At 35.6% G+C, this 27801-nt stretch overlaps 2 protein-coding genes and 1 long non-coding RNA gene across 5 annotated transcripts in view; 2 read left to right on the top strand and 1 right to left on the bottom strand.

The window, feature by feature from the left end:
• Positions 1-2888: 2888 nt before the first annotated feature.
• On the bottom strand, positions 2889-4726 carry LOC127870332 (uncharacterized). 3 transcript variants are annotated; one of them, XM_052412959.1, is made up of 2 exons: positions 4588-4726; positions 2889-4448 (listed from the first exon to the last, which is right to left on the bottom strand). In XM_052412959.1, the coding sequence occupies exon 2, from the start codon at positions 4323-4325 to the stop codon at positions 3132-3134; it is 1194 nt and encodes a 397-aa protein (XP_052268919.1). In that variant the 5' UTR covers positions 4326-4448; positions 4588-4726; the 3' UTR covers positions 2889-3131. The 3 variants fall into 3 exon arrangements, with proteins under 3 accessions (XP_052268919.1, XP_052268921.1, XP_052268920.1); XM_052412961.1 differs by having other exon boundaries at positions 4594-4698; XM_052412960.1 differs by having other exon boundaries at positions 4609-4698.
• Positions 4727-11137: 6411 nt separating this feature from the next.
• LOC127867835 (spastin-like) overlaps positions 11138-27801 on the top strand; it is a 71304-nt gene continuing 54640 nt past the window's right edge. The window contains exons 1-4 of the mRNA XM_052409323.1: positions 11138-11285; positions 16356-16431; positions 16733-16824; positions 17513-17592. Coding sequence (XP_052265283.1) covers positions 11172-11285; positions 16356-16431; positions 16733-16824; positions 17513-17592 — 362 coding nt within the window. The 5' untranslated portion in view covers positions 11138-11171. The remainder of the gene's footprint in view (positions 11286-16355; positions 16432-16732; positions 16825-17512; positions 17593-27801) is intronic.
• On the top strand, positions 24466-26158 carry LOC127867836 (uncharacterized). Its single transcript, XR_008043673.1, has 2 exons — positions 24466-24609; positions 24817-26158. It is a non-coding gene; the product is annotated as an uncharacterized LOC127867836 (long non-coding RNA).

Genomic DNA, 27801 nt, shown 5'->3' with positions numbered 1-27801 from the left:
GTCTGACATGCTGCGTACTGGTACCATGGTCATAGTCTAAAATGCTATGTATTGGTATCATTGTCTCAGGCTAACATGCTGCGTTCTGGTACCATTGTCACAGTTTAACATGATGCATATTCGTACCATTGTCACAGTCTAACATGCTACATACTGGTACTATTGTCACAGTCTAACATGCTACATACTGGTACCATTCTCACAGTCTAACATGCTACGTACTGTTACCATTCTCTCAGTCTGATATGCTACACACTGGTACCATTGTCACAATCTAACAGGCTGCATACTGGTACCAATGTCACAGTCTAACATGCTTCATACTGGTACCATTGTCACAGTCAAAAATGCTTCATATCGGTACAATTGTCTCAGTCTAACCTGCTACGAACCAGTACTATTGTCTCAGTCTAACATGCTACGAACCAGTACCTGCGCACTGTTATCATTGTCACAGTTAAACATGCTGCGCACTGTTATCATTGTCACAGTCAAATATGCTGCGCACTGGTACCTTTGTCTCAGTTTAGCATGCTATGCACTGATACCTTTGTCTCAGTTTAACATGCTATGCACTGGTATAATTGTCACAGTCTAACATGCTTTGCACTGGTACCTTTGTCTCAGTCTAACATGCTATGCACTGGTACCTTTGTCACAGTCAAACATGCTATGCACTGGTGCCTTTGTCTCTGATTAACATGCTATGCTCTGGTCTCAGTCTAACATCCTATGCACTTGTACCTTTGTCTCAGTCTAACATGCTATGCACTGGTACCTTTGTCTCTGTCTAACATACTTAGGGATCAAGTTTGTTCAAATAATGTCCATGGAAAGCAAATCTGCCACGCCCGAGGAGTCACTTGTTTTACCTAATATGTATGTAGTGAAAACTGTAAAAAAAATGATCAAGGAACCCTAAATATAAAGAAGTGAAACTCAAGCTGCAGACCAAGAAGTTTGGTATTTGGAATATAACATAATATGGTGGTCGTCTTCCAAGTTTTGTTTTGAAATAACGTCCCTGGGGTCAAAAGTTGCCATATCCTGGAGGCTTCTTGTTTTATTTATATGTATATATTAAAAAATACACAGACAATCTCTGAGGTTAGGTATTTGACATGTAACTTTCTATGGTTATTCTCAAACAGTTTGTCAAATCATGCCCCTGAAATCAAAACTGGCCGGGCCCTGTGAGTCATTAGTTTTTGATATATGTATCTATTGAAAACTTAAAAATACTATTCTCTTCTCTATTGGACATCTTACATGGTACGGTGGTCGTCTACCTAGTCTATTCAATTTATGTCCCTGGAGTAAAAACTGGCCCTGTTCTGGAGGTCGCATAATTCACATTGAGTTATAAAGATAACAACAAAATCTTTGCCTCCGAAACCACAAGGCTTACAGTTTTGATAGTACATAGGTGATATCATATACGGCGGTCCTGTGGTTTATCTGGCCTTGTCGCAGTAATCACATGCTTTAAACAGGCATATAACAGTAAATAAGCTGTAACAATCTTTTATGATACCGCAATGGTCATTGTTTTCATATTTAGTTTGTAACATCGTATTGGTCATTTACAAAGTTTGTTTAAATCATGCATGCCCCTGTGGTAAAAACTGGCAATGCCCCTTAGATCACTTATTTATAGACGCCTATGGTGATATAACTTAAACAATATTCTCTTAAACAAAAAGGCCATTAGTTGGTATATGCAATTGTGTTCAAATTTGAACATGTCTGGGCGCGGGATAAATAAATTACTTAGTATCTGAAGCAACAAAGCACATGCTTTTGATATTTTGCATTTGATATTGCATTGTGGTATATTACAACGTTGCATCCAATAATTCCATTCGGTTCGAAACTTGCGACGCGCCAGTGCACATTTATGCGATCTAGGGTAGAGTTTAATTGTCTCAACACGTAAGAGCCTGTTAATAGTTTAGTTGTGATCTCATTAAGATTTATATCGACATTTTTATCATAAGCATATATCAAATTAAACATGCATTTGTTTCCTATTTTGTCTTCACATTGCCTGTTGCCAAACTGTTGGTTTGATCTATTAAAGGCTCCACTGTATCATGCAATACACACTTTATTCATTTAGTGCAGTAGCATGGTATCACTCAAAGGCATGTGTTTTGTGTGGAGAGCGTCGTATTTCTAAACCATCTTTCCAAGCAAGTTCCAAACTTACGAAAACTCTAACTTGGCAGTCATAGAGAATCAGTAAAATAAAGAAGTTCAACACATTGACTTTCAATACATGAGATCCGCAGATTAGCTTTTAAAGTTTGATATACAATCTTCAGTCTATACAAAGAATATGTGCACAGTGAAATCCAATGTTCATCTTCAAAAGACATTTATTAACACCACCATGAGGTCCTTAGTTTATAGCAAGTGGCCGATTGCCCATCAATTAGACATCGGACCAAAGCACATCACATGTCACACCTGAATTCAAATATGATCATGACCTTAAACCAGTCTTTGCACATTTGAGCATTGGCATTGAAACTAGTAATAGGGCGCTCTTACCTAATTAAGAAAACAATGAAATCCCAGAGAAATTATCAAGAATACTACGGTAAGTCGCTTGACAGATTAACTATACAAACTGGATAAAACATACAACACAAACATTACAAATAAAATAATAAAACTGTGGTTTTCGCCCTGGAACGTACAAAGCAAAACATTTGAGATGTATTTCAATTTGTTTTTGGTTTATAAATAACATTAGAGTACATAAAACTCAACCTCATAGCATCAAAATACAATTGAATAAAATGAATTACTTTTCAATTTAATAACCATTTAAACACTCCATAGTCGCATGTAGACCAAATCAAAAGAATGTCATGAAACAAAAATCACAATTAGTAAGTCTTTATTTTAAAAGAAGTTGATACATAGCATCATGTAGTAGAAAAATAAACTCATCGCGATTCTCCCCCGGTAACAGTAACTGTTGTATGAAAAAAGCTTTGTTGCAGTAGCTTCTATGAAACTAAATGCAATAAAAAATCTAAAATATAATTAAGGAATACAGAATAGTCATAACGTTTTGGAAAAACAAATATTCGTTGTAATTTAGTATACATCGGTCTCTGACATCATTCTTGTTTGTTGAAATCAGATGCGTTTGATACGTTCTTGATGCAATCTACGAAGCGAAATACACTAGCTGTTTTACTGTCCTTTAAAACAACAAGACAATTATGTTTTCTGTCAAAGAAAACTGCTTGTACGCCAGGCTTATTATCCTTAAGCTTCAGTACCAATCTGCTCTTTTCCCCGTCTTTATGAATCTGCAACACACCTTGATCACAGGCAACATAAATATTACCTTCCAAATCTACCGCGAGACTTCCTGGTGCAAACATAGAAGTAGAAGTGAATACGAAAAGAACATGACCACGCGAATTTATTGCAATCACAGAGTTTGTTCCGCTATCAGAGCTATACAAAATGTCTTCATTAGCATTTGATTGCAGGTATTTCGGAGTTTTCAACAGGTTCTTCTCCGTTTTGTCTGCCAACTCGCCCTTAAGAACTCCAGATCGCGTAAACAACTTAATTTGCCATTCAGATAAATCATAGTCCGTTTTAGATAATACGATGATCGCAAAACCGCCATCGAATAACGCAAATCCATAGCATGCACCCTCAGTAATAAAAGCTGTCGTCAACGTTTTAGTTTGAATGTCTAATTGATAAATCCGGTTGTCCCCAGTGCTAATCCAAAGTTTGTTCAAATGCATGTCTGATATGCACGTAGTTTGTAGCCAAGAACGATAGTCGTCGATTTTCTTCTGAGCCATTTCAATCTTCTGTTGACGGCTTTGAACAACAATACATTCTGTTTTAATGTTATCAACAACAGAAAATTTTCGTTTAACAAAATAAAAGTCATGCATTGTGTTTACTGCTCCAATGAATATAGTACCAGAAGTGCAGGTTTTTGAATGATTTGAATATATAAATTTACAGCAGCAATCCGATGCAATATCTGTATATTCCAAAGCAAGATGTTTCGTATAAAAATTGTCATTGTCGTTTTTACATGCATGGCACGAGTTAAACGTCTCCCGCGTCACTGTCGTGTGATATCTAGTGACAAAAAACATGCCATGATACCAATGACATGACGAGCACATATATTGTTTACACTGCATGCAATATGCCTTTGCATGCGAAGACTCACATATTTCACATACTATCTTTTGGCATTTTGCTTCTCGCGTAAATAGCCGCGGGTCTTCATTTTTAGTGCGAGTTGGTGTTGGCTGCTTGCAGTTAGGACGCATAAAAAAACTTGTACAGAATGTATGTAGAAAGAGTACAGAATATCAATGGTGTTATCAAATTCCATTTGAATTGGATGAACGTCAACATATCCGATTAATTTTCGTTTCACTCTCCAAGTATTTCTGAAGTAAAATAATCATAAAAATATGTTAAAAAATAAGTTAAAGACAGCAATGCAAAGAATTTTAGATATATAAGTTTAAATTTATAACAAATTTACCAACTACAAAACACAAAAGATTAACTTAAAATTTTACGAACCCAAACCTGCTCCAATCGAACGTTATGACAATACATTATCTAGTTTCTCATCATATAAATTCCGCGTTCATTTGTCACTAAGACACAATCTACACCTCGGTTTAAGTTCAAGAAGATGATTAGCAAAGTTATTTCTCTCACAATCAGATGGGGTAATCACATGATAGTCAAGATGGCGACGTCATTCTAAGCGGGATAATCTAACCTAAACCTTTAAAGCGGGTATATACGATTTTGTCAAATATTTATGAATTTATATAAACTGTGTAAAAAACTTATTTTATATATATTTCAATATAAATTAAAATAAAAGTTAAGAAGAACATGTGTCGAAAAATGCGAAATAAGCCAGATATTTAATTCTGAAATTGAAAACGGCTGTACAGCCGAATTCGCCAGCATGTATACCATACACGTACGATGTGCATCTAAACTTACGAGGGGTGTTCCAGAAGTTCGTGGATTTTCGCTATAACTTTCATTTGGTAACATAAATGGACAAACAAATAACATGTTAAGAATATTTCGTCCTTCCCAAATCTACTCTCCAAATATCATGGAAATACATAAAACAATATATATATATATCAGAGATTTAAACATGTGCACAATGCGCACACCGATGCACGTGTAGCGTTTCTGTTCAACGTCAATGACGTTATGAAGTTAACAACTGTCAAATCTTTTCCACATAATCATCTCCAACGCGAATGCACTTTATGTGTCGGGAAATCCACTTGTCAAAAGTGTCTCTATACCAGTCAGCGTCAAAAGACAACACGATTCGCTTTGCTGCAACTGTAAGTTCCTGTTTACTTGCAAAGCGAATATCGCGCAACTGGGATTTAACTTCCGGGAAGACGCGGAAGTCCATAGGGGCCAAATCCGGGCTGTAAGGAGGACTAAGCCGCTGTAACGTGAAATTTGCCGTAAATTCTGTTTATCAACGACATTTAAACCAAATTTAAATTCGCGTAACTTTCATACTTATAATTAAATACACGCGTGCGCCGCATGTCGTTACTGAGGTCTCTATGGCAACGCGTTTCAAACGCGCTTTATGGAATTCATGCATTTTTAGCTTATATATAAAGTCCGTGATAATTGGTTTGTATAATATGTAAATTTCATTGACTTTTACCAGCAAACTAATAAGTTATAGCGAAAATCCACGAACTTCTGGAACACCCCTCGTAGTTTAACGGTTTATAATACAAAGACGAATGCTTCGGTTATTGTAGGAAAATATGTACGTCACTATCGGCTCGGGGCGCTAAATAGTCTTTGCTGCATTTTATGAAATTCGGCTTTAATGTATAATTTTTCTTGCCTATTTGTGTTATTGTAACATATTTTATCAATATATTACAATTAAACACATATTAAAAATCGTATATACCCGCTTTAAGATGGTCGAGCGTGAAATAAAATCAAAGCGCTGTAGGCGCCGAAGGCCTGGGGCTAGATTTAGTGTGACGTAAAATGCATTTAGGATGTTTTGTCCGAATTTCTCCCTTTGTCCGAATTTATACGGATTGACCCTAGCGGTTGAGTGCAGAAGCCCAATATCTGTAAGAAAAGACAATATTTGTGTATATACTACAGTGTACAAAGACGGTGGAGGACAACACAATACTGGTTGTGGGAACGATAACCTTTTGTTCAACTCTACAGATCTGGTAGAGGTTCGTCTACAAAGGTGGTGAAGATATACAACAATAACAACATGGCCGCAAAAATCTGTTATTGTTGGCGTCAAATAAATCAATTTCAATAGCCTAAAATAGCTTTCTATTACATAATAAACAGATTAGGAAAACACTCATACTTCCTTTGTAATGTGTATACAAAAGAAAATCCACTTAAGCCAAAGTCTCACTATTGCCGGTAGAGCCCCGGTCCATCCCGGTTTGCTAACGCCGGTTGACCTGCGAGGACCGGGATGATTCGTAGAAATGTTTAAACGCAGTCACACTATTTCCCGGTGCCGCCCCGGTTGAAGCCGGTCAACAGCCCGGCAGAGTCCCGGTCAACCCGGACTGTTTACGGTTTATCCCGGTGAAGCCCCGGAAGATCCCCAGTTGTCGCCGTTAGTGCCCCGGTTGAGCCCCGGTGAAAGCCGGCAGCGTCCCGTCATAGCCCCGGTTGTCGCCGGTAGTGCCCCGGTTGAGCCCCGGTGAAAGCCGGCAGCGTCCCGGCAGAGCCCTGGTATACCGTAACACGCCGGCACTCACCGGGGCTATACCGGCATCAGACCCCGGCAGAGCTACGGCAACGCCCCGGTTTCACCCCGGTCGTCGCCGGTAATGCCCCGGCGAAGCCCCGGCGAATGCCGGTGGCGTCCCGGCAGAGCGCCGGTTAACTTATATACCGTAGCTATATCGGAACTCTAACGGCATTCACCGGGGCGTTGCCGTAGCTCTGCCGGGGTCTGTATGGGCCCCGGCGGAGCTACAGTGCCGTCCCGGTTGTTCCCGGTGCCGTCCTGATGTTCCCGGTGCCGCGCCGGTTGTTGCCGGTCCTTCCCGGTGACTCCCGGTTCATCCAGGAGGTATTAAACATTTTAATACTTTCCCGGTGGAGCCGCGGTTTTCCCCGGTTCATCCCGGTCGTCCCCGATGGAGCCCTGGTTAATCCCGGTAGTGCCCCGGTAGATCCCGGATCACGCACCGGGGCTCCGCCGGCATCATAGGGAGACTGGGCCTTTACCCTGATAAAGAACGGTGTACAGATTGTGTACGTTGTCTCACGTAGAACTTTTCGCGCTCGATTTGCGCACTCGATCTGCGCAGTGAAATATCATATCCGGTAACTTCGTATATTTCCGAGAATGATCATGAATATTTGTTGTTGTTTTTTTTTCATTTTCTTTTTGCTTGAATGTAACGCAAACTAAAATGACAATATCTTAAAATATGTTTATAAATACCAAATATATTGTCTTCAAAAAATGTATCAGAAAAAAAATCTCCTTACTGTCTCCGTAGATACTCGTATCTTTTCGGCCTAGACCGTCAAGTGGGGAACTTATTCTCGCATGAATATGCAAACAATAAAAACTATGTCGTAGCCAATGCTTAGCAATTTTGCTTCAATAATATTTTTTTACAGCTTTTATGACACGGTCATGTTATATAGTGATGTTCTGTATTTACAAGGCGGATTATTGAGATCTGCGAAGAACTTCATTTATTGCGCATGAATTAAGGGGTAAATCGGAGTTTTGGGAATTTGGTTTTTGGCAGCCAGCCAATTCTGACTCGCTCAGAAATTTGAATCATTACTATGGCATTGGGGCTACGCCCCAGGCCAAAAACAAATGTATGACAATATTTCATTATTGCATTTTATTACATCGACCATACAAATACAGTAATTGAAATGTATGTAATTATTTAATTATTATATGTTGATACCATCGATCAGAATATTATTGGCTTTTGTTTACAGTTGCGTTTAAATTAATACACTGTCCCTTTAGGTATAATCTGCTCCTTATCAATGTTCACCTATTATATCACTGTTTTCGTTAGTAAACAACAACGACACTATTAAACTTATATCATGTGTTCCAGTAGAAAAATTGTGCAATGTATCTTATGCTGGACCTTGAGCTGACCTGGCTCTCCCCAGGGAGAATTTTATTTGTTTTTTTTTGGATTGCCTGCACACTAGCGGCTATATTTCAAAGTCAAATTGATAATATTTAGCTTTTATCAGGTTTTATTAGGTTTTATCAAGCTATAACGTCTAAACGAATTGACGGATTTTTATAATAAAATTTGGAGCTAATATTTACCTATGCCAGACGATTGTACACTCTTTATTTTTAACACCTATATTTAAGGTCAAAGTTAAACTTCTATGTTATTGGTAGGAAAATGGCATTTTAAAGTAACAATAGTTGTTAATAGAGCCATATATAATTTTCATGTGCGGATTGTTATTTGTATGTCAAGGTCATAGTTCCAGGTCAGATATATACAAAATAGAATTTTAGACTTTTACTTAGTTATAAAGTTTCCACACATTGAAGTATTTCAAAATAAGTTGGAACACATGTTTATCTTTATCAGACGATATATAATACATGAAATATCCCGAAAGTTGATTTTGAAGGTCAATATCAAACTTGAAATGTTGAATGTAAATATAAGAATAATTTCTTCCGAAATGGCACGTCCCAGAGGTTTAGTTTAGTATTTGTTCTGCATTTGATGGTCCTCTAAAAAGTTTGTTTAAATCGCACTATAATGAACACCAAGACACAATTAAGTTTATACTATATCGCTATAAGAAACCCATATTAAAAATTACATAGCCGAGAATTTACAACACCTACTGTGCTGCCAACTTGCAAAATGTATGGTTAACATGTTTCTATCAGAAAAATATATAATATATGTTCCATTTATTACGAATGAGTTGCGTTAGCAATGACACTACTAGACAGCAGGCTTAGCGTCTTGTTGGAGTTTTATTATCGTCAGAAAAAAGGGGCACTACCAGTCGTAGACACGATTCACGCTCTCTTATTATCAATACTATACAAGAGTACCGGTATATGGCTGTTCACAGTAGGACAAAGTTCAGTCGCGATTAAGAGACAAAATACGGTTGTTATCACAAACACTTCCACGATGGATTCATGTAAAATGCATTCAAATTAAAAGTTTTGTAACTGACAATATAAGCAACAACTAAAAAATAAAAGTAAGCATGAAAAAACGTCAAAAAAAATAAATCCCGGTAGGTAACGGGGGCGGAGGATGTTCGGCCTGTGTTATAACTCATGCGTAGATTTTTTAACATAAATTGGGCGAGTTAAGATTGTGTTAATGAATTCTCAAATTTCATAATTATTATCAAAGACAACATCAGAAAAATTTTACTCAACAATCATGATATTCGATCATTGAAGGCGCTTAGTTTTTTTAACCAGAAGCACGATAATGCAATGTATCCTCGACCTAAAAATTCATCCTCAAATATATATGAGTACAACGAAACATCTATGCTCAAACATCTATCAAGAATCCGAACGCCTCATTGCATGCAATCATGCCAAACACATGTGAAAAATCGTCGTTTCCGTTACAAATAAATCTAAATCAGCTTTAATTACATGCTAAGATTTTCTTGGCCAATCATTTTTCAACATACTTTACATACAATTAATAAAAATTTCTTCATAAAATTTCGTATAGGAACAAAGTTCATATATATATATATATATATATATATATATATATATATATATATATATATATATATATATATATATATATATATATATATATATATATATATATATATATATATATATACGCAAACTGATATGAAAGGACGTGTCGCAGTTAGTAAAAATATTACACAATTCGCATGAATAAAAAAGTTCAAAATATATTATCATAAAACTTGCTAATACAGGTCTTCTTTGGAATGAGAATTAAATAATCTGCAAGTAAATGGTTGTTTTGATACGGTCGTATATTTTTGCCGACCCTACTCAACAATGTTGGCATTAGTAATTGTGTTGAAATAAAGTGTTGTAAAATAAATTTCTCCTTTAATTAACAATTATAATGTTACATTTTAATCACGAGCATGAAGTGTGTTTTATTTTTTGGAGACATTAAGTTTATGAAGACTATTGAAATGCGCAATACACACTATTGTTTCTAAAAATATTTTTATTTTGTATGAAAATCGGCTTCAATTTATTCAATATGGCGCACTTAAGTGGCGAACACGTTTAATGAGCAAGCGAAACAGTTGCCATTTTTTCTGTATGGTTCCTTCCACTGTTCATCCGTCTTGCTGAATAAACTGAAATATTGAACAACTGACAAAGAACATACGATATTATCATGAAAACCTGACAAACACACGCAGCAATAGATTTATGAATGTCTATCCGTCAATCTTTTCCTCTGTTCATCCGTCCGTCTTCACAAAAAAACTTAAATTAACTTAAAAAAGTAAATGTCATGTAAATGGATCCTGCACATTAATCAGAACGTACTGAAGAATATAGGACAAAATTGCGTATATTTATAAAGGACTAATGAGGCATTTTGAAGACCTTTTGGTTTTATCCAGATATACAAAATACTATTACTGTTAGTAAAAATACCCAATGCCTAACTTTGTAAATACTCAAAAACTATATACGATTGTATCGTCATTATATGCACAATTTTCTATATGTTACAATCTGTCTGACTATCACTTCCCTTGCTCAGCCATCCGCCCGTCTGTCTGCAAAAAAAATATCTCTATATGTATATAGAATATGATTGTCACAGATAAAGGGCAAAATGAGCGTAATGCACATTTTTAATTTGTAGGGGTTTCCGACCAGACCGGTTGGGGATTCTTGTATTGCACCCAATAATGTAAACTACTTACAAGATGTTTGTGGTGGCTTTCACCTAAAATGTATTTTAATTATAAAAAAAACACACAAAGCTGTAAAAAATGTCAAACGTAATGAATTCAGAAGTGCTCACATGGCTTAAGTACATTCCGATTTATATTGCTGTTTTCAGTTGTTCAGTGGCCTGAGAGCCCCTGCCCGGGGGATGTTGTTATTTGGACCCCCAGGCAACGGTAAAACTATGCTGGCAAAGGCTGTGGCAAACGAGTCCAGTGCCACGTTCTTCAGCATCAGTGCCTCAAGTTTGACCTCCAAGTGGGTACGTACCATAAACTGCAAGTAATATGATATACGTTTGTTTTGGTAAGTTTACCAAGATATCAACGCTGAAAAGGGAGACAGCTGTTACTTACTACGATCGCTATCACTAATTTGGCGCTTTTTTTCTAATGTTCATACTTAAAACAAACAAATTAAATTGCACTTGAGCAGAGCTTTCAATTGTAGTAAAATCCGTTTTTATTTGTTCTTCGTTTATCCCATTATTAAGTCCAGACAATTATATTTTGAGTATGTTTTCCATGTTTACCGCAATTTTAAGGTCAATGATTATCAACTTATGGAGCTAAAATAGTTTTTAAAGATTTCTATTAGTGAAACTCTTGTTAACATGGTCATTCATAGATTAATGTGTATACTACATCGCGGAGAAGGAGGCATTGCAATTGTCGGTCCGTAGTTATGAACCTACGCCAGTACTTCGCAAGTTTGTGTTTTTAACTTGTCTTTTATGATTGGGTGGATTTCTCTAAAACTTTCCGGATTAAATTACCGCAATATGATCGTAAAAAAAGGAATTTTTGCTGCGACGATTTTTGATAAAATTATTAACCTTTATCTGTTTTTCAAATTTAGAAACTATAGTCCCACACTTAGCCTGTTTTACTCCTCTTTAACTACTTGGCGAATCTTTCTTATGCTTTCTCTGTCGGATGACCTAAATGTGTACATAGTCGCAAAAAAGCGGTTTGTAATGAAGTTTTGGCAGAATGATGACCGTTTTTGCTTGTTTTCAGTATTTAATGTATAGTCCGAAAATTGTGTGTTTTCAACTCCTCTTTAACTTCTGGGTGGATCTCAATCAGACATACAAAGTTGAATGACATATACTTACTTATAGATAAACGTAAAGAAAGGAATTGCTACTGCGACGAGTTTTTGGCATAATTATGATCCTTTGTACGTTTTTCTACTATATATGTAGTTCCAAAATTGTGTAAGTTAAACTTCTGTAACTGCTTCAAGGATTTTGCTAAAACTTTCACAGCTGAATGTGTATATGATGGGAATAATTTTGACTGCGACCAGGTTTTGCCCTTTGTATTCTTTCCGATGTAAAATACATATATGATATGCTTGTATAAACATGTATTGCAGGGAATCTGTGTCCTGACACTTTACTAGTTATTCTTTAAACATATACATAAATACCATTATACGTTCACTGTATTAATTGTTAAATGTGGTTCAAGGTGTTTTTCAACATGTGTCTATGTAGGTCTAGGTATCCCACATGTACATATGTTATCATCGTGTGTCAATGTAACTATTTTGACCCCGAGTATCACATGTTGACCCCGTTTGTACCTTTGCGTACATGTCGTTTATTTGTAAACAGTTTTACCCCATGTGTACCTATTTCTACCCCTTATGTAACTTTGTCAACCCCATGTGTCTGTCTACGTATGTTCACCTCATGTTTCTATAAGTTTACCGAAATGTGCACCAATACTTACCCATGTGCTCCTTTATTTACCACATGTGCCTATATAGATTGTTTCTACCTTACGTGTACGTATGTTTGTCCCAAGTGCATGTATGTTTACCCCTGTTGGGAATTTAGCGCGCCGTCGTGTGACGCCGCCGTTGGCGCGCCGTTGTGTGACGCCGCCGAATAACGTCATATACATGCACGTCATCTTGTTATTGTTGTTTCGGTTAATATATTGTTATGATTGAGAAAGGACGACATTAAAACGTAAAACACAACGCTATACTTATTTATTCAATTCAAGTAGACATTTTGGTGCCGTGACGATTAATCGAAAGATTGGAAGAAAATGACAAATTGCAGTTTAAACCAACCATCGTTGCAATAGAGAACCAGTTGGAGATAATACGAGGATTAAATGAGAAAATAATCTCACTAGCAGACGCGGAATCGACCCCAGACGAGCTGTTGGACTCGCAGATGTACGTTTTTGACATGGAAGCGAAGCTTCGGAGATACCGTCAAAATCTGCGTGATGACCCATCTTCAAGTAGTACAGCCGTCCATGATAGTAGTCTGTCGATGTCCGTTCTGCAGCCAACCGAGTCATCCAATACACGTTATCGAAGCGTAGAGGAAGAACCACACGCGTCTCTGCAGTTACCTACCCTACCGACATCATCCGAAAACGTTAATCAGTCGTCGCTTCCGGCCTTTCATCAACCCCGTCAAGTCGCTGCCACCATCGCTGACACCAACATAATGCAACCAGCCCAGCTGAACGTTAAGCACCCAACATCCGGTGACACAAACACGCATAACAAACCATCGCCCAGTGAAAGTTTAAATCGATCTGGAGCCGCACATAGCAGGTCTAGGGGAAGGAATAAGGAGCAGGACGCTCGTTCGACGCCTGAAAATTTGTCAGAGGCTATGGGCGGGTCCGGCAAGCCTGAAAAGTCTACCAGAGAAAGTCAAAGCAATATTGAAACGGTCGAGTCTTGCAAAACTTTACGACGAGATGCAGAGATCGAACCTGTCGCCATACTTCAGGCATCGAGCAGATCTGTGGGATTAAGCGGTGTTCCTCGGATACCAAGCACGTTTTCAGCCGACTATCCCAAGTATCCCGGGCTGAGTTTAAGCCGCACTAGGAATGACTCCTATACGACGTCAGGTGGCACTCCCCAGGAGCACGGGGTTAGTTTTGACCACATTCCCAAACCGTCGGTGAGTTCAAACCGCACCCCCGATGGACCCATCGTGAGTTTGAATAAAACTCCCCAGAATCCTGGGATACTCTCTGATCACTCCCAGCGAGAGATCAAGAAACTGTCCGATTACTGGAGCCGACAGAGCCCACTGGCGGAGAGTTCGCCGCGACTGCGGAGCAACCAGAAGTCACTTTTTAACATCAAAGAGTGCCTGGGAAAATCATCGCAATCAACACCAGTTCGAAAAAGAAGCAGAAGTCACGACTGCCCGGAGCAGACAGGCAATTTGACATCGGAGAATCTTCCGGAATCTCCATTTCCGTCCACGAGTTCGGATTCAAAATCGCCATCCAGTCGGAAATGGCCGGAAACCAACCATTTAGAAGATCAGACGACATCGGAAGCGCTCAATGCAAGCGTCATTCCAAAGAGTGCATGCACGGACGTCATTCAAACACCGAGCAAAACACGTAGACGCCAAAACGGCAAAAGCTCAATAAATGACAATATTATTTCATGTAAAAAAGGAAACACTTATATGCAATGCAAAACGTCAGCGCATCTACTCCACGGAAGAAGACTGACTGGACTTCCATACAGTGACGCTAAAGCCGTTGGTGATTGTTCATTCCCCAACGTTACACGTCGTGATATAACAACGCGTACAGGCTCGCGTGGGTCTTATCGAACAGAACCGTCACCGATGGACTTACGAATATCTGACGTCACTGAGGGAATTCCAAACGAAATGCGGCAACAATCATCAGATGATACGTTTGGGCGACGTTGTTATCGTGCAGGACGACTTCAAACCGCGACTTCAGTGGACCCTGGCTGTGGTAGACGAGCTTCTCACCGCAAATGATAGGTTGACGAGGGCCGCGCGCCTCCGTACATCAGGTGGAATCACCACCAGACCTATCGTCAAACTACACCCGCTAGAAGTTCACTGTGACGACAACTGACTTTAATTGTGTGCAAGCAAGTGTTGAACTCTTTTCTGATGTTTTGGACATTTGAAGTTTTAAAAACATCAGTAGATTTAATTATTTTATTTAAATAAGCATATTTTGTAAGTGTATATTAACATTTCGCGGCCCGGAGAATGTTGGGAATTTAGCGCGCCGTCGTTTGACGCCGCCGTTGGCGCGCCGTTGTGTGACGCCGCCGAATAACGTCATATACATGCACGTCATCTTGTTATTGTTGTTTCGGTTAATATATTGTTATGATTGAGAAAGGACGACATTAAAACGTAAAACACAACGCTATACTTATTTATTCAATTCAAGTAGACAACCCCATGTATATATGTGTTATGTAACCTCATGTGTAACGACGTTTACCACATATGTACCTATGTTTAACATCTTGGCTACCATAACTAAAAATGTTGCTTTTATATTTTCTATAGTCCACTTCGTATCGAAAGTTTACCGGACTCGTGATGTATTTATGTCAGGCTCTTAATAAATAATATTGAACTTAATAATCGAAATATACAAGTATATTGCATGCAATTTACAATTATGCAGTCATTTTATTTTATCACGTGACGAGAATGTCATTAAAAAAATTGTATCGATCGTTACTGAATGATCAGAAATTTCGATTCAAATTTCAGATTCCGTAATGCATTTTGTTTTAAATAACTACAGTAAGACATAGGTATACATATTGTAATGTTGGTGTTTAATCTATTATTCATTGTCTATTCAGATTTGAAAAAATTGTGTAACAGGCATGAGCGAGGCTAAGCTCCTGAGAATAGTGATCTCTTAAAATTGGCTTAAAAGTCGTATGACCTTAAAATACTGCAAGATGATCGTTTCTCAAATGAATTCGAGTTTACGATAACACTACAATGTATCAATCTTCAGCAGAGTTGACGTTCATTTGTTCCCATACATTTAAATTCAATGTTACCGTCTTGCAAGAGATTGACAATGTATTACGAAACAGTTTGACCTTCATTTTTATGTGTTTTAGACAGCATTTTGTTAAAAAATTCATTTATGTGAGTTAAAATCAACCATCTTTCCAATTATATTGCCTACTTAATTAAGTTCTTCATTCAAGAGCACTGTATGCGGAGTTTTTATGGTGACTTTCGATCGACTGTCAAATTCCGGTCGACTCCGCAATGAAGGTTTTGCCACGAAATGTTGGTGTGTACCTTTGTTAATCCGTGTATTCATATGTTTACACAATTTGTACGTATGTTTAACCCATGTGAACGTATTTTAACGCACTGTATTTACTTTTTACACATGTGTACCCGTGTTTAACCCATTTTTACATCATAATTACTTATTCTTAACTCATACATGTGTTCAATTTGTGTACATTTTTTGCCCCATGTGTACCCATGTTAATCCAGTGATTATTTTTGTATGTTTGTCAGTATGGTGAAGGGGAGAAGCTGGTGAAAGACATGTTTGCTGTCGCCAAGGAGCTGCAACCCTCAGTCGTCTTCATGGGTATGTCAATGAGAACACTGGTTGCAGAGCCAGACTTGGTAACCTATTCTTGTACAATTTAGTCACGCAATTGATTAGCAAACCGATCTGAGGCTATATTAAGTATGCAAGTCTAGTAAAGATGTGCTCAACAATTGTTAAATGTTATCATAAGCTAGTCATCGTAATGATATGTTATTGAAATAATGTTTTAATGGACAAAGAGTGGAAAAAGACATGCAAATAATACTGCTGTGTAATTCACGGATGGACGAGTGAATGAAGCAATGTATCTGTAACTTTAAGCTATGTTTGCTTGAAGATGATGTTGACTCCATCCTGTGTGAGCGTCAGCAAGGGGGGCATGAAGCCAGCAGACGACTCAAAACTGAGTTCCAACTCCAGTTTGACGGGGTTGGTAATTCGATACAGAAAGGTTTTTTTTTATTTACCTTTGTACTATTTTATATTAGTTATGGATTTGCATGTTTGCAACTTTGGTGGGATTGCAAATGTTTGAAAATAGAACTGTATCTCAAAATATTGCTTACTTGCACAACATGCTGTAAGGAACTGTTCCCCTGCTTATAATGTACTTTCATCTCGTATTAAAGGGTTACTTTCCTGCATATAGTGAACTACATCCTAAATTGACATTATGTTCGCCTACTTAGAGCGTATTTTCAAACAAGATTGAAGTATTGGTATATTGCTTTCTTTTTTTTCACCAAATATTTATGTATTGGCTGTCTGCTCACATTTTACTTTCATCTCATATTGAAGTGTTGGTTAAATGCTTTCAGTGCACTTTTATCCAATATGAGTGTGGGCTCCCTTCTAACAATGTACTGTAACTCTTGATTGAAGAATGGATTACTTTATTTACAATGTTCGGTAATTCCATATTGAATTGTTGCTCCCATTCTAACAGTTTACTTTCACTCCATATTGAAGTGCTGATCCTCTGCTAACAGTTTACTTTCACCCTATATTTAAGTGTTGGTTATCTGCTCACTGTGAACTTTCTACCCGTATTAAAGTGTTAGTTCCTGTTTACTGTGAACTTTCATTCCATATTGATTGTTTAGTCTCCTGTTTACAGGTTGCCGATTCCTCCGAGAATCGATTTCTTATCATGGTGGCCACAAACAGACCTTGGGAGCTTGATGATGCTGTGCTTAGGTTTGAGCAACATTAGCTAACCCTTACCATAAAAGAAGTACACATATTTTGTTATAGTTTTGTAGACAATTGTTTTTTCATAACAATCTTTGGTCACAAACATTGTTTTACCATCATGATATATCAAGGAGTAATGCGTTATTAAAATGTTAGTATTATTATTTTGGCATCAAACTCAATACTTAAATGAACGTATGCTAGAATACTAATAAAACTAGGGACTAAACAGGTTTTTTAGATAATATTCCCTCCCCCTTCAGGCGTTTTAGCAAGCGTGTGTATGTTAGCATACCAAATGCAGAGACGAGGCTCGAACTTCTGAGACAACTCTTGGGCAAACACAACAACCCGCTGTCAGACAGGGACCTCGAAAAGCTTGCTGAGTAAGTCATAACGACATGTGTCATCGGACTCAAAGTTAAAAAACGTTTTATTTGTATTGAACATAATTATTTTCTTTTATCGGTAAATATGGTCTCTAAAAAGATGCCCAACATTATTGTCAGTTTGCTGAAACTTAATCACATTTCTATAGAAATGTATACATTTAAGTTAAATATGCATATATATATATATATATATATATATATATATATATATATATATATATATATAATGTTTATTCGAAATTCCGTAACAGATATTTTTTCATATCAATCAAAAATTCTAGTCCGAAAAATGGCACTGCTTGTTTGTTTTTCAGACTGACCGAGGGGTACTTTGGCAGTGATCTGAACAGTCTTGCCAAGGATGCTGCCCTCGGCCCTATACGAAGTAGGTACACTCAGATAGCATCCAATTAACAAAAAATGCCACTATAAACCACTTAAATTTGTAGACATCTGAACTTCAATGTTCTATTGAATCTAACAGTATGCAAAAAGTAACTGTAAAATACAGCATCGTACAAGTCTAAGCACTTATAGACTTGTTATTGTTTATAATGAGAATTCAATACTGCTCCAGCAGCTGGAGTTTCACTTCTTTATATTGTACAATTATGCATATTAATTAATGTAAAATGGTATTGTATGTGAGTTTGCTTAAAGCTGCCTATATATTATAACAAAGTTTTTTTCCGTTAGAGATACATATGTTTCAACTATAAACTATTTGGCAAAAACATGCTGTCACATTGGGTGGTGAAATATTAATTCACTGTAATGTTTAAATATTGCATGTAATGGTTATTACCACTAAAGCTACTTTGTTTAAACACTTAACTGTTAAGAACTTGATACAATTTTTATATTACTTTTGAGAAAATTAAATTGGTTAATCCTTTACCTTCTTGCTTCTATAACGTGTCCTATAAAGAAACGAATGTCGATATTATTTCTTTGGTTTATTCATTTATTGCCTTCGCCGTTGGAATGTCGTTTAAAGAGGTCAAGGAGGTTTCACTTGGGAGCGTGCGGCTCATCAGTCTGAAAGACTTCCAAGTCTCCCTGCAGAAGATTCGCCGCAGCGTAGAGGCGAAGACTCTCAACAAGTACATCGAATGGAACAAAACCTTTGGAGACATGAGCATGTGAGCCAAACCGGGGGAGGAGGGGGGAGTAGTGGGATTAAATGTGACACGAATGGTCCCAGAAATGGATTATTACAATATGTAAAATTGTTAGATACACTAAAGCAGCGATACTGCATGCATTCTCTGTGTTTCTTTTTAGCTTTTTGGACACATTTCGAATGAAAAATATGCTTGATTACTTAGATAATCACATGCCTTGTTGTATCAGGCATTAAACTGTCTTAAAACACAGTTAGCTGTTTTTTTAATTCGATTATATCCCAATTACATACTAGGTTTTAAAGTCAATTATTCTTTTAAAACTACAACATTGTACACAGAAATTTTAAATTGTTAAACATCCATGAATTTGACTCATGATTGTCGGAATTAATTCGATAAACTACGTTATAGAGCAAAATACATGTTCGAATTCTTAAGATAAATCAAAATCTATATATTAATTACTTATGATAACCAATATTATGTGCTTTAAAAATTGCAAATACATGATTTATAATTATCTTTGAGTTATTCACATATTAATAGCAATATTTTGGTAATTTATTAAGATCTAGAAGCTTTGAGGAAATATTTGACCAAAACTCTAAGCACTTGTTTGTTGTAGAACATCGATTGCTTATTGTGTATTGTTTTTGCACAATTTGGATTATGAAAACATATTTTAAAAAGGCAATGATGAAATTTAAGTTCAACCAAGGTCCGTAATTGTTGTTGTTAGTTGTAATTTCATCAACTTTCAAAAATCCCGCTTCATGTTATTTGACGTCATATGATTGATATGAGATTGTAAATCTCTATTTTTCATCGTCGCATGCAATTCAAAGAAATTGACAGTGTCTAAAAATGTTATATAGTTATTTATATGTATACATTTCATTGGTTTTAGCCTTAAGGGCATTTGTCAGTTACTGACATAAATATGTTCAACCATCTTACCCGGGGAAAGTATGCGTGGGATAACTGATCGCAGTGATATGACTGAAATACTATCGGCAAACATTAAAACGGACGGAGAAGAGAGCTGGATGACTATGAGGCTTAAAGTTTTCTTTTAAAAAAAGCAGGAAGATCTAGTTGTATTCAAATACAGTAATACGGTTAGCGTTTTCCGATTTGCAATATCCTCAAGAATGCAACAGACACAATACGTTTGGAAAGAATTAAAAAATTCCAAGACTGAGCCAATCAAACACATGTACTTCCCTACTTTTTGTTTCCCATTCTTAAAAAACCAACCCTTTTTAAGATGCCACAATTAATCTTATAAAGATTAATTTACAAATTGGTATAGTTTCATAAAAAATCTTATATAAGTTCAGTACTAACCTGATATGTTGGAAGACAATCTCATCTAGTTTCTGTAACGATTTCATCTTGGTTCAGTAACAATCTGATAAAGATTTAAAAGCAATCTGATATAATTTCAGTTACAATATCATCTAGATTCTGTAACGATTTTTAACATAGAAAACTCCGCATTTCCAGAACTTGACATACCTATATCTGTTGAAGAAGTGAACTATGCAATAAAACATTTAAAACGTAATAAATCATCTGGCAGTGATTGTATTTTGAATGAATATTTTATTGAATGTGGTGATATTTTATCTGCCAATTTGTGTGACTTATTTAACGGTATGTTTGTATCGGGCTTCTTTTCCGATAAGTGGACAGAAGTGGTTATAATCTCTTTGCATAAAATGGATACTGTAAATGATGTCAATAATCATAGAGGGATTACTCTAGTAAGTTGTTTTTCAAAATTATTTTCCACGATTTTTTAAAAAGCGCATCGAAACTTTCTGCAATGAAAATACTATTATTTCGGATGCGCAGATCGGATTTCGGATAGGATATTCGATGCTTTTTTATACCGATTTCAATTGTTCAAAATTATTTAAATGAAAATAAACGTTAGTATGTAATACATGTATACGTCGATATGTTAAAATGTTTTGATTGTATATACCGTAATGCATTATGGTTGAAAATGTTTAAGTCTGGTATTCAAGGCAAATTGCTTAGAATAGTTAAGGATATGTATGCAAATGTCAAGTGTCGTGTTAAATCATGTTAATCTTATTCAGATTATTTTAGTTATGCTATAGGACTGAGGCATTGGGAGGTAATGTTGCCGATTTTGTTTTCTGTATTTGTTGAAGACCTTGAGCTTTACCTACAAGATAGCATTAACTCTTGAATATAGACGATTTTGTGTTGATTTTATTATTATTTGCTGATAACATGGCTATTTTAGGCAAGTCACCTGCTGAAGTGAAAACACATTTAGATAACTTATACTTATATTGCAATTCTTTGGGGTTAAATGTAAACACTGGAGGAGGGGTAGATAAAAAGATAACGAAAAATGGACATACAATGGTAATGATATTGAAGTTGTTGACAACTTTAATTATTTAGGCACAGTGTTAAATTATACTGGAAGTTTTAAACTAACACAGGAGCATTTGGTTGGTGAAGCCCTTAAAGCCATGAATACATTATTGTTTAAATGCAATGAATTTGACATAAAACCAAAAAAGATTTACCAGTTGTTTGACTCTTTTGTTGGTTCTATATTAAATTATGCTTCAAAAGTATGGGGCTTCACGAAGTCAGATGATATTGAACGCATACATTTAAAATTTTGCAAACGATTGCTACAGGTGACAATAAATACATGTAATGTTGCTGTGTATGGAGAATTAGGAAGATACCCATTGTATGTAAACGGATTTGTTAAAATTCTTAAATATTGGTTTAAAGTTCTCAGCAATGAGAACTCCGTTGAGAATCCAAACGGGCAGATACGCCCAAAATAACATACCACTAAATGAACGTTATTGTTTATGTTGTTATGACTTGGATGTAGAAGATGAATACCATTTAATATGTATATGCCGTTGTTACACTGATCTAAGAAAACAATATATATGCCGTATATTTTATATTAACCCATCTGTATATAAATTCCAAAAATTATTAGTTTCATGTGAAAAATCAGTTATTTATAATGTATGTAAATATATCAAAGAAGCTCTTGTTATCAGAAATTCGATTCTAAATAATACTGTTCAATTAAATTCATTACCGCCTTGATAGTTTATAAGTATTTGTATTCGTAAATGTGAATTTTATGTTATTAAACGTTATGTTGTTATACCTAGTTACGTGACAGAAAATAATGTGTATACTTTAGTATGCAGACGTTGTACTTGTGTATAAGTCTGAATAAACGGTCTGTCTGTCTGTCTGTCTGTCTGTCTGTCTGTCTGTCTGTCTGTCTGTCTGTCTGTCTGTCTGTCTGTCTGTCTGTCTGTCTGTCTGTCTGTCTGTCTGTCTGTCTGTCTGTCTGTCTGTCTGTCTGTCTGTCTGTCTGTCTGTCTGTCTGTCTGTCTGTCTGTCTGTCTGTCTGTCTGTCTGTCTGTCTGTCTGTCTGTCTGTCTGTCTCTCTGTCTGTCTGTCTGATCAAACTTTCAATAATTATGGAATCTAAAAACTGGAAATTGTAATATTTACCGAAACGCTTTGTTTTCTACGCTCTTTTATACAAAACATACGTATTTTGATATATACAGATAAACTATAGACCTGTGTTTAATGTTTTGACATTTTTTAAAATTATCTGAATAGTTATAAAATTATCATTTTAATATTTTACTGCAACACAAAATATTGCTTATTGTTTATGTCTTGCAACTTTATCATAACATCTGAATGTTTGTGTTCCAATATGGATAATGCATATTTTATGTGAAAATCGTGCTCTTAATTCATATTGTTATAACACAAAAGTACATTCAATGAATCGTGACCAGTTTGCAAATATCTCCAGAATTTTTTTTAGATATTATTCATATCAAAGATATATCCTCAGTTAATATATATCTTTCCAAACATTTAAATCCCTTGACCATCGAAAATGATTTGAAATATTTTGAAATGCATTATTATGAAAGAAAATGACATTTATTTCACACAAACACTGAACAGAACAGACCAGAACAGATTAGTTTATTTTTTACTTAAGCATGTGAAGCTCATCGTCGTGAACATACATATAAATAAATAACAGCATGCGTTGAAGTACACACAAAACACACATCATTTTAAAGAGTTTTAAACAGGTAATGTAAATAAACACGAAAAAAACTTATTTCGTGAACATATCTCATGAGAATGGCAAACGGATGGGGTAAATACAAAGTGATCACACAATGTTATGCGTATAGTTTTACAAATGTAGCAATAATTACATATATATATATGGCATTTCTCTTATTTTAAAGCATTTTAAACTAAACGTGGCTAGCTTTCTTAATACAGTTTTGTTTTAACAATTAAGTAGTGTAATCAACTTAAACAATCGCATCTTTGTTCAATACCTAATCTAATCTAGATTATCTGACAACCGCATTTCGGTTCAATAGAAATCTGATGGAGGCAGAAAGCTACAATACAACAACAAGTGTCAACAACATGACCATGGTATTTCACCAAACAAATTTTTAATACGTTAATTTGATGGTCGTATTGTCTGTGAATGAAACGAAAGAATTTGGTTATGTAGATCTTAAAGGCACGTCTTCACTAGAAATGGCACTATGGCTCTTTTCAAGGGAAAAGTTAACTTTGTTCTGCCTACCTAATATAGATTGCACATTGAATTCAATGAAATATCAAATGTGCACATTTAACCTTGTAGTAGACAAATTGATAAATCTTTTACAAAATGTTAATTTTTCATGTGATAGGCATGATCGGAACAATATAAATGAGAACTGATATATTGAATTCAAATGTGGAGTAATATAAGGCCTAAGTGCATTTTTAACACCTTATAATGTACTATTTCGGTCGTTTTCGCATTACTATGCATGTGCTTATTGCTTATATATTATCAGTTTTGTATATATACCGATGACCTGGAATTGTTTAAGTCATATGAATAAACATTCTGTTCTGCTCTCTTCTTAAATTACAGACAACAGCAAATTATGTTTCTAAAGTTCAAACAATCCTTCAATAATGTTTTCTTGTAAGTCGCAATCGTGAGATTTAAAAAATACCATATTTGTTTTCATCATATTAATTATTTTGCGTGACATTTGAGATTTCTCAGTAGACGTACATTGCACCATTCTTGATTATAGTGCAAATACTTTAATATTGTTTTAAACTACATGCATTGAGCTTTATTTTAACCATTTTATTGAAAATAAGTTGGTCCCTCAATGTACTAATGTCTCTTTTTTATTTTGGTTGTTCCAAAAACTGCATTTAACGATTTGTAATCACGTATTCGAAATGATAGTGTTATCAGTTGCGATTATTAAATATAAGTGAGGTAAGATGCTCTCCACACTTGTCAAAATAAGATAACGTTTTCGACCTTTATAAGTCCGTTGTACAGCATTAAATTTAGTGATAACCACACTAAGTGTTACTTCACTATACGGTATAAGACATCTTCTGAAAAGGTACGTTTTTTTATAATTAATATAAGTATGGACTGCAGCATTTGTCTTAAGGCAATTGGTCACTTGCCTTACATAAATGACGAACTAATTGTATATAATGAGAATGCAATACTGCTCCAGCAGCTGGAGTTTCACTTCTTTATATTATATTTACTTACTTTGGTTTATTGTTACAACACTTTTGTTCTATATTTTTAATTACCTTAGGTTACTGACAAAGGTGGACATGAGGAAGGTCGCAAATGTAAATCAATTGAAAGTTGGCGATGTCATAATCTACAAATACTATAAGATTAGTCATGAAGGCGTTGTTACAAACGTTACGAAGCTAAATGAAGATGACTGCCAATGCATGTTAGGAATAATCCATTACGGAACCGAAACAATATTTTCGAGGAGAACAATCCGAGAGGACATGAAACAGTTTAATCTAAGCCGTGACTCAGTATATGTCAAGAAGTTCGACGAAGAAAACGAGCCAGACACTGTTGTTCAACGGGCTAGGAGCCGACTTGGCGAGCAACGTCATGACATATTTGACAATTCTTCAAGCGATTTTGTTAAGTGGGCAAAAGTTGGAATGCAACCGATAAAGCCAGCTCACGATGAACGGCTAATGGTCTACAACGTGTACAGTTGGTATGATCTTGTGTCAGGCTCCATTATTGAATTTTCCTATTATGGAATAGATCACCAAGGAATTCTCACAGAATTCAACCCGCAGGATGCACAAACTATCTCGATTACAGTAATTCATTATGGTACGCCAAGCTTATTCGGAACCCGTACGATTATGGAAGAGACTCGCAGCATCAATTTGAAAAATACATCCTTAAAGATATTTCGTTGTAAAGATGGCTTTCATCCTAAAGAGCCGGATGAGGTTATTAGAAAAGCAAAACAAAGGGCTGGCGAACAGCTCTGGAGAGCAGGAAACAGGTCCTGGGATTTCTGTCTCAGATGTCTATTTGGAAAGAATTAAGCGTATGAATGCCAGGACCGAATATCGCATCAATACAGACTGGTTTAATTGGACGAGATGTACAATTGACACAGGTGCTTTTGAATAGTTCAAGTCAGTGGGATTCTGTTTAGGCGCGTTGAAATACTTGAACAATAGCAGTTAAATGGTTGTGTCATGGAAAACAGTGATTACTGGGTGTTTATATGATGAATTTAGTAGATTGTGAAAATTTAACGCTATGAGTACCCCTTAGGGCACACTTAAGTTTCTCTAAAATATAATATTGACGTTAAATACGATGTTTAATCTTAAACTATGCTTGTAAATGGTTTGATGCAAATCAAGTACATCGCAGAAATCGCATTGCATATAATGTTATTTTGGTGAATACAAATTGACAAAATTCTGAGACCGAGTAATTGTATGTTTGCTTTACTGACATAAAGTATAAGCACTTGTGTAGAGTGGCTCTTGCCGTGCGTTTTTCTTGAAATTTCTTGTTTTGACTTAAACTTGTGACCGTAATATATGCAATTCATTGCTGGCTTAATATGCAATAAAGCATGTACTTGTTGAATTCAGAAATCCCCGTTAGTTATCTATTGGCTCGATATTCGTACATAATACATTTACGTATTGTATACAAAGTATAGAACGCGAAGATACAAGCATCCTATTCATATCAATGACATATTTATCACCATGTTTATTTAAAGTGATAACAAAAACTCTGATTGTGAAATAAAATGTCACGATATGAATGTTCTCATTCAATTATACGTTATATATTCATTTAAACTGTAAATAAAAATCACTGATTTCAAAACTTAAGAAATCTGTTCAGTATTATTCCATATTTTATTTACGACACGGCGATTGTTGAGAATTGAGATCAAAAAAAAAATATTCACCAAAATATACAGCATTGTTTATCTAACGTTATTAAACATCTTAAGTATTCACAAATGCAAAATTGCTTTCTGACTTTGCAAAATTGCTTTCTGACTTTGATTGAACTATTTTTAACAACATCAATTGTACAGGCGTGTGGGTCATAATCATAATAAGATATAATTCTATGTATGTATTTTCTATTAATCGTATACAAATAGGTGTGTTATACTAACTTTCATGGTAACAATATGCTAAAATAATGTTAACGTTTCGTTCGTTTTTATCAAAATGTTAGGATTGAGAAGAAAACGTAGTTGGTGTACAGTTAATTACTAGAAGAGTGGATGTTAATATGGATAATTTGTTTTAATATATATATATATGTTTACATTAGAGCCTAAAGAGAGTAAGTCGCTCCCCTGATACATGTAGGATTTTATTTCGACAGTTTTGGGACCGATTGTAAATATTTGGGGGTCAGATTATCAATATATATATATATATATATATATATATATATATATATATATATATATATATATATATATATATATATGTATATATTTATTTTATTAATTATTTTATTTTTTATTTTATTTTTTTTTGGGGGGGGGGGGTAAATTATCATCATTTCGGGGGAAATAATCAATATTTTGTGATGTAGAATAGTCGTCATATCTTTTGGTTCAATGTCTTATGTTACTTGGTATTTACAGTGTAATTTAGGTATATTTTTTTGATAAATGTTCATGACTTTGTTATACAAAATACAATACATATATAAAGTGGTAATACTTCTCTTCTTTTTTTATTTACCCAAATGAAAAACATTATTTAGCCAACTTATTAAAAACAGGGGTGTAATTTCCTCACCGTTCAGATTTCGTCCCATTCAATTGCAGAATTGTATATGACGGTGTATGTTTTTAAACTTAGCTTTATGTTTTTAAAAACAACGATTTTGTGAGAATCCTGTAGAAAATATATAAAATATCACATGTCATTTTCCTCCCTTAAGACGAGTGCTAAAAATCACACCCCTGTGGAAGGAAAATCTCACCCCTGTATTCGCAAAATATCGCCGCTCTGAAATTACATTGATTATTTGTATTTTCCTGGCTTTTAGATTTGCCTACCTTATAATGTCGAATTTCTTGTGACTGATACTGAATACATTCAAAAAGCGAACAACTTCAGTGCCTTCTGCTCTTTGTACGTAGCTTACATGTATACCTAAAATAGGATTGCATGTGCGACCAGTTGGGTCAAAGTCACTATTACTTATTAGACGATTGTTTTCCGCTCAATAAATTGAGTTTGGATGGAAGTATCAT

Source organism: Dreissena polymorpha, chromosome 2 (genome assembly GCF_020536995.1).
Source record: "Dreissena polymorpha isolate Duluth1 chromosome 2, UMN_Dpol_1.0, whole genome shotgun sequence".
Classification (NCBI taxonomy): Eukaryota; Metazoa; Mollusca; class Bivalvia; order Myida; family Dreissenidae; genus Dreissena; species Dreissena polymorpha.
This window is presented reverse-complemented; position numbering and strand designations above follow the sequence as displayed.

Bases quoted from the DNA above. Each gene is read 5' to 3' on its own strand.
- LOC127870332 (XM_052412959.1), bottom strand. From the start codon at position 4,325: ATGCGTCCTAACTGCAAGCAGCCAACACCAACTCGCACTAAAAATGAA.